This window comes from Primulina huaijiensis, chromosome 16 (genome assembly GCF_012295235.1).
Source record: "Primulina huaijiensis isolate GDHJ02 chromosome 16, ASM1229523v2, whole genome shotgun sequence".
In the NCBI taxonomy this organism is placed as follows: domain Eukaryota; kingdom Viridiplantae; phylum Streptophyta; class Magnoliopsida; order Lamiales; family Gesneriaceae; genus Primulina; species Primulina huaijiensis.
Genome location: NC_133321.1, coordinates 14330980 through 14342502, shown reverse-complemented (window position 1 = coordinate 14342502; position 11523 = coordinate 14330980). Strand labels below are relative to the sequence as shown.

Here is an 11523-nt window from a genome sequence, read left to right as displayed (position 1 = left end):
CTTTTCCATCCGATATAGTATCTTGCCTTCAAATAACTTTTAGTTCCGGTGGCCATTCACAATCATATAGCTAACATAAAAGGATTATTGATATATCACATAAGAAGATCTTTACAGCACTTACTCGACCAATTTAACAGATGTTGAACAGTAAAGGGGGACGCATCAAAACCAGCAGAGGAAGAAGACGTGTATTATTTTAACCGAAGCTCTTACTGTGTTACACCATGAATATTTCAATATATTTTCATTACCTAATAAGTTGTCTCTCTTTAGATGCTCAAAACTCCGATTAACTATCACAAAATATTGCAGCTTCTTCTAGAAACACTAATTACTAACAGAAAGTGATAAAATACAATCCTTTTGAATGAGATTCTCATCTGTGATGCTGCAAAATTTATAAAAACTGTAGACTTGTAATAATGGTCCAGAGTCTTGAGTTGTCCTAACATCGCTATCATTGCCTGTGTCTGTTAGCAATCCAATAAGAGTCCTGACAAGAACCATGATTCCAAAATATTTCAAGATTAACTACCAGAGGAGGAGGATTTAATAATATAAATGTAATATGATGGTAGGATATGAAAAATGGAAAAAATGGTTCATAGAAGTGCGTAACATAAATGAACTTAAAATTTATTTCACCCCCAAGTAGAATTCTTTCTAGTTGTGTGATTGCCCAAAATGATGATCAGGAACCACCTTAAATTGTGATATTTTACAGGCACCGACCAGTATCTATGATAGGTAAAAATGGTGCTTACTACATGTCAACACATACAAATAACCAATTTTCCAAACTGATAAAACTAATATCAAGTACCTCAAAGTGGCTCCGTATGTAACTAGTCAGATATACAAATAACCAATTTCCCAAACTGATAAAACTAATATCAAGTACCTCAAAGTAGCTCCGTATGAATTAGTCAGATATACAACAGATGTGGTCGCAATGATGTAAGCGAATTGATAGGTGTCATTAATTTCTACATGGGACCACTGACCTGTTAGAACCTGTTTGCAGGGGAAAAAAAAAGATTCATTGCCTTCATACATACCAGATTAAATTGCTGAGGATGCATCATTTGAATAAGTGTAACTGATTCACCACAAAACGAATTCAAGTAAAGCAAACTGGTGTATCTCATGTCATTGGAAAAAGTTATCCAGTTAAATGAGATAATTTCCAAATTTAAGATCACTTGCGTCTTGAGATTCTTATATCTCATTCTATACGTAAAGGTTACCAGCACGTGGTGGCAGTCGTGCCTACAAAATCATCAACGTGAAAATTTTGGCAAACAATCCAATATATACGACATATTTGTTGTCTTCCTTGACATGAAGGATAAAAGCGGTAAAACATGAATAGCCCGAGTTCAAATGCGCTGTGAGAGCCGAGAAGCCAAACTTGATAGATCAATAAAAATTTCGGCACGGTTTTTAATTTTTTGGTGTTTCACTAGGTATTTCTGTGAGATCAGTACACAGAATGAAGAGCAAAGACAGGAGAGAGAATATTAGAGACAATCACAGAACCTCAACCTCTGCATTTTATACCGATGCATATATACCTTTAAATATGCCGCAAAGGTCAAGATTCTAGTGCTCTTTACATAGAAAGAGACAATGGCAATGTTACAATGCGAGTCTTAAAAAGGTAACAGCGGCCATTTTCTACAAAACCTAATTCACAGGAATGACAATTTAGGACATCCATACCTGTCCAATGGTGGCTAAGAAAGAAGCCTCACATAATATTTTTTATAGATTTCATAAATGGTCAACATGACAACTTATTATAAATGCACCTTCAGCCTTTAGCATCCATCTTAGATCCTATACTTATGCTGGTAATACCCATGATATCATATTATCATATGCTACTCTGGACTTCAGAGACTCCTTAATTTTCCTTTTAGCCAACATATGAATATATCATTCTCATTTCCCAATTAAGAATATTCAGTACCTTAATGGTGGATCCTAGACTTTTCTACCCTTGTTCTAGGAATAGCCAAGATGGCTACAAGCCCACCAGCAAATGCAGAAATCGAAGCAACAGCAAAAGCTGGAGAGTTGCCACCACCAAAAAGTTGATCCCACGGTCCAGCTCCAATAGATACAATAACCTATTTTCAAAATGAAAAAAAAAAATTAATGAGTTTATAAAACTAGGCAAGCGTCGAAATATTTTTAATAGGAACCTTGCAATGCTCACTGGTACCCATTACAGGAAACATTTGGGAAGAAAAAAAGATGTTCCAGATACCAGAATGTGTGAAGATACTTCATGCCATATGTTTGAGATGAACATGAAGATATTGAAACAGAACTTCAAGAAATAAGGGAAATAGGATTCTGATGAGAGACAAAAGTCTCTGACGTTAGCACACCAGAAATGCTTGTCAGGGTCATGAAGCTGTTCGCTAATGCGATGCAGATGTAAACATACATGGTCAAATGATTAAAGCCTCATTCATATACAAGTCCACAAATAAACAATACATTATGCAGGCTTAATTAAAAGCTTGTTACATGTACACTCACCCAACAAATCCAACAGCCATCAGAGAAGGCAGCAGGCAGATAAAACAAAATTAATCCATAAAAGAAAAAATGTGGAGTAAATCATACCTGTGGAATGACAATTGCCAGATTCAGAACCCCCATGGACAACCCTGCAAGATTAGATTAATTATATGCCTCCAGCCTACAAATTTTAATTTCAAATGCACATTCCAACTAACCTTGGCCCAGGCCTAACCCTTCAACACGAGTAGCGACCAATGCATATGGGACACTATAGGTTATCTGCAAAGATTCAATAACCCAGGTGAGAGCTTGATAGAGGAAATTTAAGTGATTGAGCAGTAAGCTGACCCGAAAGTTAGCATCCACAGATCCTTTCCAACCACCCTTCGTAGTAAAAATAAACCAACAATACAAGTAACTCCCATACTAATATGTCAACCTGGTTCCATGAATTCCGTACACCGGAATGATTACTCTTATGAGATAATGGGAGATCCATATTGCATTAATGCAGCTTGGTGAATTTAGTTTCAGTACTTAATCAAATAATCTCATTTTTTGTTGCATGGAACGTGAACAGACAAATAAAGAAGAGGGATTTTTTTGGCAGATAATGGCTTCTTTCTTCATTTCTTTCAATTTTTTCACTGAAGAAATTTTTTGTTTGAAGGTAAAAAATTGAGTAGCTTACAGCTAATGGAATGCCAAGAAATGCAAATACTATTAGAGCAGCTGCAACAACCCCATCTGGAGGAAGATGGCCGTCAATGGTCAAACTGCTCTTGATGGCAGTAATAATAAGCATTGCCAAGAAGCAGAGAGACATAAGAATATTTGAAAGTCCCCATGTACATCCAGCACCCAATTTTCGACATAGCTTCTCCATAAATACTGAGGTAATTCCAAGGATAACTGAATTTAACATCAAACCCAATGAACCCATTCTCACTCCCATGCCATAATTATTCCCTTCATTTGGTTTTCCACCATATATTTCACGACCCATCCAATCAGTATCAAAAAGAAGAAACGGAAACCAGCCAATCCACGTCAGTACAGTGACAAGAAGGATTATCCAAACAGTGCCAGGGAGAGATTTAAAAGTTCCCAACAGTTCCCAGAGAAAAGCTTCATGCTCTGGAGAACCTCCAGACATTTCTTCACTAAAACAATGAGAACTGTGCCTGGAACTAAAAGATCGCTCACTGCATGCAGAGAGGCTTAAATAGGTTGTCACTAGAATAAAAACAATGTCAATGATGAATGCTGCCTTCAGATTTGCGCAGTTAATGTTGCAAGCAGAAGTCCGTGTGAAGGGAAAAATCTTGTACCACATACTGAAGGATCCAGTAGCAAAGCCAAGGACATTACCAACAGCCATAAATAGAGAGAAATATGCATTTGCTACTCGAGTTCGTCTATGATCCTTCCCTAACACAATCAAAAAATTGCAAAAGATTAACGTACAAACATTTGCAAGCCACGTTCAAAGTAATCAACATATTTCTACAGGCATCCCCTGATATATAAGGAGCACAATGATGTTTGAAACAACTAATTTTATAATTTTACATAGCAAGAAGCGTTTTTTTTTCAGAAGGAGACCCATCATTAACTCAATTTATCTTAGGAGATATCCCTGTAGGACCATTCTGCTATTATTTATTTCTGAGCTAACAACAAATTTGAATGGAGAATCTTAGTTTCTTATTCTCTGAGCTACTAAAAAATGTTTTGAGCATAGATCAGCAGTTCGTTGTTCTGATTTATACTTGTACCGAATAAGAGTAGTCTAGTAGAAACATTTTGCAAATGCCTCCATTTTTTCCAGAGTATTGGGTTGGACTTCAATGAGAAGAATGAACTTGCAACAATCACATTGTGGTCAATCAGGTGCACAGGCTGTCAAATACTGATCTCCTTGCACTGAATTTCAAAGTGGCTTTCGCGAAGGGAAACTCGGGGAGCAGACAAGGAAATTAAATACCAGATAAAGTTTTCATGGGTATCAAACATGAGAATTATGATAAATCCAAAAAACCCACGTGAATTATGAAAATACTAAAAAATGTAATATCTTTATCTAATTGAAACATGGAGAAATATGGTGCAAAAAATTGTAGCAAGGGCAGGCCAGTCATGAAATGAACTCAAATCATAACTACACGGGGTTCAGGACAGTTTAAACTGTCATCAGTAGCATTGAAACATAAATTGGACGTAACTTTACAAAGCCATTTTAGCGTTTTTCAAGATTGGCAGCAAAGCAAAACCAATCCAACTTAAATGTAAAAAAGGCAGGAAGCTACAGTAGGTCATTTTACGTAAATGTAACCTGTTCTATCATCATAGAACTCTTCAATCACTATTTTTTTTTATTTCCTGCCCACTGAGAATTACAATGAATTATTACAGCTGACAAAGGCAGTAAGGCCTTCTGGCTTCAATTGCTCTAAATTCCCAATAAAAAACAGCTCCATCTCCCAACAATTTTAAACTTTTCGCGACAAGTGAAGCACTCTTTAACTCTCTTAGAATGAAACAAAGCAACTTTATAGACTACCCAACAAAATGAAGCAAGAGAAAGCAGCATGGTTTAGGAATAGCAATACCGTTCACCTCTTGGTAAAGTCGAGCTAGGGTCAAATTATGCAGACCAGATCATGGATATGATAATTTTGTACAGAGTGATTGAAACAAGCTGATCGGCAACCCAATAGAAAAAGAAATCCTTACGAACCAACCCAAACCATCCAACAATAGCACAGAGACATATTACTTTATGTATGTTATTTTGTAAATTACATACGAAGAGATTGATTTAACTGCATTGTAGGGAGTATAAAAGTCAGAATCCTAACTCCGATATATTTTTAAAGGAAAAATAACTTTGTATTTGTCTTGTTTGATTGAACTCCTAAAGTCATAAATCATTAACTCTGTTTTCGAGTTTGCCTTCGTATTGAACCAAGAACTTGTATTTCATCATAAATTTGTTGAAATTAGAGATAATTCAAAATATTTTGACTTTTCCTTTACTTCTAAACCCAAGGAATGGGGAATGACCACTAAGTTAGTCAAAGTCGACTCAATATATTTGGATGATGTTTACAGTTTCCACAGGAAAATTTAATTTCATTTATGGGCATTTCAGAGTCCACTCCCCCAAACCGATAGCCAACACTACCATAGCTCCGTTTTGCAGGAAATTATACCAGGCCAACAAATATTAACTAAATTTGATTGATTCCCAAATACTAACACGATAATATGAAATCAAACATGCACATGTCAATTTGTACAAATCTAGAATTAGCATGAAAAAACAGTAAAAATATTTAGTATGCGTTCGCCAGTCATCTTACCTGTTAGATCAGCGAGTAGAGCCCGACAAGGCCCTTGAGTCATGTTGTTTGCCAAATCGAGAAGCCAGAACCCGATAACGAACACCACCACAGCTCTTGTTTTCTTCTGGCCGTAGTCGCCGAGAATCCGTCCGATGTCTGCAGAGTGACCAATAATAAGGACGGCGACGACGATGGAGGTGGCTCCGGCGAGTATAAACGGGCGCCGCCGCCCGAACCGACTGGTGCATCGGTCGCTCACGTGGCCAACCAAGGGTTGGACCAGTAATCCCGAAAGCGGGCCACAAAGCCATATTATGCTCGCCCATGCGTGAGGAATGCCAAGCTCTTGCACGTACGGGGTTAACAGAGACAGCTGAAGCGCCCAACCGAATTGGATTCCGCACGCCACCGAAGCTACGCGGAGTAGAGTTCGGAGTTTCACCCTGTTTGACCTCGGCGATGGACCGGGTCCATTTTGAGGCCCTCGGTGTTGGGTCTGCTGCTTATTAAGCGTTGGATCACGCCTCTCGACTTCAGGAACCGGCATGCTCGAATGATTCAAACAGTTGATGCTTGCAGAAACAGCTCGCTACTCACTACTGCCCGAAAAATAAGCAAGCGGACGCGCGTTTCCGCTGGAGAAGGGCGGATTATATATAGTTAAGCGGCGGGTGGATTTGTTAGCATACGCGTACGGCGGAGCAAAAAAGTTAAGATCTTTTGTCATCGCACACGTTGCATGTCAGTACTCTTTTACAATCCCAAGAGAGAACATCTTAAAAAATGATGTGTTCCAAATATATTGAATGCCTTTACATAGTGAAACGCCACGTTTAAAAATGAATCATTATCACTACTTATTACACTAATAAACAAAGGTAAAATATTTTAATGTCGTAAAACTATAATTAGTATCGACGATATCAGATGTCACGTTTTGATTGTTCTATCTAACACAGATAATTATTACATTGTTCAATATTCTTTTTTTTCCAAAAATCGCATTCTTTGTAATCAACTAGAATCGATCTACCCTTATACTAATTTTAAGATTGAGTGCTTATCACTTTACAAAAACTAAAATCATATAAGTAATATCATAAATAAATATATATTTGATTATCATTAATTACGAGTCGATAAAATGAGGTAAATATTCTCCTGTAAATTATACATAATATTACTTTGAGTATGTTTTTTGTGAGATGGTCTCACGAATCTTTATATGTGAGACTTGTCAACCCTACCGATATTCAAAATAAAAAGTAATATGCTTAGTATAAAAAGTAATACTTTTTTATGGATGACCCAAATAAGATANCAATAAAAAGTAATATGCTTAGCATAAAAAGTAATACTTTTTTATGGATGACCCAAATAAGATACGTAAATTTCGGAGTTCCAATGATTTTCTTATAATATATGAGAAAAACAAACAAACTTATATATTTGGAATGGACATAATACTAACTGAAACTATTTTGTCACCAATGACAATCATTTTCCTCCCATGAGTTCTTTAACTCATAATGAAAACAAAACATGCTCCCAAATCGTAACTAAAACAAAAACTAAGATCGCAGTTAGTTACATTATAACTTTTTCAAACTAAATAAATACATTAAAGATAATATAAAAAACTAAATAATACATATTATTCAAAATATTTCTATTATAATTAAATAATAAGATCAAATATGTAACACCTTTGACTCAATCAAATGAAGATATAAACTTTTATGCGGAAGCTTAACTAAAATTGGAGAAAATGTGCATTTTAAATTTTTTTGGCAGAGTTTACCTATAATTTAAACTCGTCAACATGTCACAATCGAAGCTCTTTAAACTTACCATCCAACTTAACCATTAAAATAAACACAAAATAAACCATAAGCATTTAGTAAAAGAACTAGTACCCAACTAAAATTTCATACGATCCTTTCATACATGTTTAAAGTTTTAATAAAAGATATCATATACATACATAACAAAATATATCTCATTTCTATCCAAAATCTTTCAACATAGCAAAGAACATTCATCTCCAAAATTTGGGATATATAATTTACATCTGCTGCGACAACTCCGCTAAATCTAATCTTTAGAACTTGCATCCCATAAACATAATTTGGATGAGTTTATAAAACTCAGCAAGTAGACATCATACTAACAAATATATATATCATAGCAAAATCAAAGAATCCATAATCTTTCTTTTAAACTTTATATGCCATCATTTAATAAAACCATAGATAACAATCATATCATAAGATGACATTCGTTTCTTTTCTTTATCTGTATTGTCAATGATAATTATCAATCATTGGTATATATGTACTTTTCAGTCAAATCAATCATGTACAAGTTCTTTCGTTGATCAATATCAGTCATGTGGGTTTAGAATTACCAAAGTTAACACCACTATACCATTTAACTATCAAGCCATAATAATATTCATTGAAACCATTCATCAAACACATGGTGTATATATAAAAACATTCAGCTCCTTTAACATTTCAATGACATAGAAACCATTTTCTTTTCTTTCCAATCATTACATAGATACATAAACATAGTACTTTTGAATAATTTAAAAGGAGCTAATCATTTAAAACCATTTCACTATATACGTAGTTCATGAGATGCATTCAATAATGAGGTCTACTTACAACCACCGATAGGAATGGTAAACTCAATCTTTTGACGATACTCCTACAAAGTCAAATCCAAGATATAATTCATCATTACATAAATAACAACCTTCATTTAACATTTAACCTATAAAATCTCAACCTCTTGAATTCTAACTCAAAACCCAAAAGAAACGAGAATGGATTCCTTACCTTATACCCTTCATTCCTTAAAGATAAATTTTCTAGCTTGAATTGCAAGATTTTTCCTTGAGATGAAGAGATTAGAAGAAGAAAGAAGGAGAACTTGAAAGAACCCTAGGTTCTAAACCGATGGAGAGAAATGGGAAGAGAAGAGAGAAAATGAGGGAAAAGTGATACATCATCTATTTAAAACCTTCCTAAACCTCAAAACACATTTTTTACACTTTGATGGGTGCTAGGGCGGTCACATTTTACTGCCCTAGTGCGGACCTCCCGGCCAAAACACCAAAATTCCATGGCTAGGCGCACTGGGGCGATCAAAGTATACCGTTGGGGCGCAGTCTGCACACAGCTACAACAAAGATTGCTTCTAAAACGCCTCTTTCTTTCAGAATTAGAAAAAAGTGGTAAACATGAAAGTTGTAGCCATATAATTTGGCTTGCATCTCTAATTGGCCTCATGTCATTTGAAGGTCTGAATAAAAAGTTACGCTCAATCTCCCAACATGTTTTAGTGCCAGAAAGACGATACGCACGACACACTTCGAGACACTTTTGGCTTGTCTTCCACAATGATTTGAACAAAACTTAAAACAAAAAAGAGGTTAGCTTTCTAATGGTAGTGGCCTCACATCATTTGGATCAAAATCCAAATCATTATGCTAAAAATCACAACTACTGCCACATTTTCATACCGTTTTTGCACTTCTATTACCCATTTTACTCAAGATCAACCTTCTATTCTACCCATCCATTATCATCATTCTTACACCACCCTTTTACATCACCATTAACTTCATATGTAATATACTTCAACAAGTATAACATTACTTTACGCTTTCATTTGTAAACCACATGATATATATGCTACCAATTCTATCTCTATTTCATTCTATCACATTATTACTATTCGTACAATAACGTAAAGTCATAAACCATTATCATATAATACCATAAATCATTAATAAAAAAAAAAAAAAAAAAAAAGAGAAACGATCGACTATTACAAAATATGTCTAAAATGATCACTAAAAAATAATTTGTCTTACAGTTTTAGAGCTAAAATACTAATCAAGTCTGTATAATCAAATTGTTCGGTATTTTTAGAGAAGAAACAACTAAATAAAATTAAGCACTAACAATTTCATTATAAATATTACTCTAATCAATATATCGTTTCTCTACAAATTGTGACATATATTTTGAAAATTAAAGAAGAAAAATAAAATCAAAATCGAGATTCATAGTGAGTGAAACCATGATGATATCACAATCAAAATGGCTTTTCGATTGTAAGAGCAAATATATTTTGCAATTTTGAAACCCAACTAACTACAGTACTGCCCTAAGTGTAGACAAATCTAGTAGTACTTTTTCCACTATCTACATCACCAGTTATGTCAGAATCAACATATCCATAGAAGCCAAAATCCGATTTTCTAAAACATAAAGCGGAATTTTCAATATCTCTAAGATATCCGAGAATCTATTTCACCGCCTTCTAATGTTGTTTTCCTGGATTACTCATAAACCGGCTCACAACTCCCACTGTATATGGTATTTCTGGTCTAATACATGTCATTGCATAAATGAGCAACTAATAACAGAAGCATATGATATCTTGTCCATGTAAGCTCGTTCCTCCTCACAAGAAGGTGACTGATCCTAAGATAGACGAAAGTGACAAGCTAAAGGTGTGTTAACTAGTCTTGCTTTACTTTTGTACAACTTTCCTCCTCTCATATCTTTCCTAAATTTAGAGAAATTGTTTTTTTCTGCTTTCCAAAGATACATCTTTTACATAACTGAAGATCAGCATATTCCAAATCTGGAATTTTCTCGTTCAATACAAGCAGCTTCATCCCTCTTTCACTCATATGTCCGAGTCTGCAATACCACAAATCTGACTTGGAACAACTGTTAGCAACGTCAATTATATATCTGCAATTGAAATTCATATAAAGAGTTTCAGCTTTATTGTTACGTGCTAACAATCATAAAACTTTTTGTAATATTGCACAACCATTAAACCTGAGATTATGCCCTTAATCCTCAAGTTGTCCCACCAAAACTAAATCTCACATCAACTTTGGTACATGTCTCGCATCTTCTATTTTCCACACAGCCCTGTTTGACATCAAACAAATATCTTTGTTAACCACAATATCCAAAGGTTATCCATCCACCACATATATTTTCCCATAAATTCTGGCAACATAATTTTTCATAATTTCATGATGAGGAATATTATGAAAAGACGCACCTGAATCCAAAATCTATGAATCGACAGGTTGTCAATAGAAAAAAAATAGTTCACCCTGAATCTAATCAGTTGTCACGTTTGTTGTGTTGCCCTTACCTTTGTCCTTTTTTGATGTAATGCAATTCTTTTTCATATGGCATTGTCCCCTACAGTTCCAACACTTCAGTTTTTTGTTAGATCCAGAATTATTTGTATCATTAATTGATTGTGATATCCTTATGTTCCGATTAGAATTTTTCTTATTCCCTCTGCACATATCTTCAATATTCAAGGCTGATAATGTGTTATAAGCCATAAAAGGAAAGAAGATGAGTAGAGATAATTCATAAAAGAAAAAAGAGAATGAGTCAATACTCAGGTGCAATTTTCATTGAACACAATCACCCTTTTTATAGTAGAAGATTACAACATACAAATATTTACATATATTATCTTGTCATATTTTTCTTGATTACAAATCTTTCAAATTAACTTAATTATTATTTTAGTTTTCCATTTCTAGGCACTGATTTCGTGTGTGTGCGCGCGTGTGTGTGTATAT

The 11523-nt window shown here is 34.8% G+C and overlaps 1 protein-coding gene across 2 annotated transcripts; it reads right to left on the bottom strand.

The window, feature by feature from the left end:
- Positions 1–228: 228 nt before the first annotated feature.
- Positions 229–6656, bottom strand: LOC140960888 (sucrose transport protein SUC4). 2 transcript variants are annotated; one of them, XM_073419206.1, is made up of 8 exons: positions 5904–6656; positions 3230–3969; positions 2754–2817; positions 2641–2684; positions 1976–2135; positions 905–1017; positions 411–496; positions 229–363 (listed from the first exon to the last, which is right to left on the bottom strand). In XM_073419206.1, exons 1-5 carry the CDS (start codon positions 6430–6432, stop codon positions 1977–1979), a joined length of 1536 nt encoding a protein of 511 aa, XP_073275307.1. In that variant the 5' UTR covers positions 6433–6656; the 3' UTR covers positions 229–363; positions 411–496; positions 905–1017; position 1976. The 2 variants fall into 2 exon arrangements, with proteins under 2 accessions (XP_073275307.1, XP_073275306.1); XM_073419205.1 differs by having other exon boundaries at positions 229–496.
- Positions 6657–11523: the final 4867 nt, after the last annotated feature.

Bases quoted from the DNA above. Each gene is read 5' to 3' on its own strand.
- LOC140960888 (XM_073419205.1), bottom strand. From the start codon at position 6,432: ATGCCGGTTCCTGAAGTCGAGAGGCGTGATCCAACGCTTAATAAGCAG. The intron at 2,818-3,229 runs GTAAGCTACTCA...GAATCTTTGCAG, and splicing joins TTCTTGGCATTCCATTAGCT to ATAACCTATAGTGTCCCATA. The intron at 2,685-2,753 runs GTTAGTTGGAAT...CTAATCTTGCAG, and splicing joins AGGGTTAGGCCTGGGCCAAG to GGTTGTCCATGGGGGTTCTG.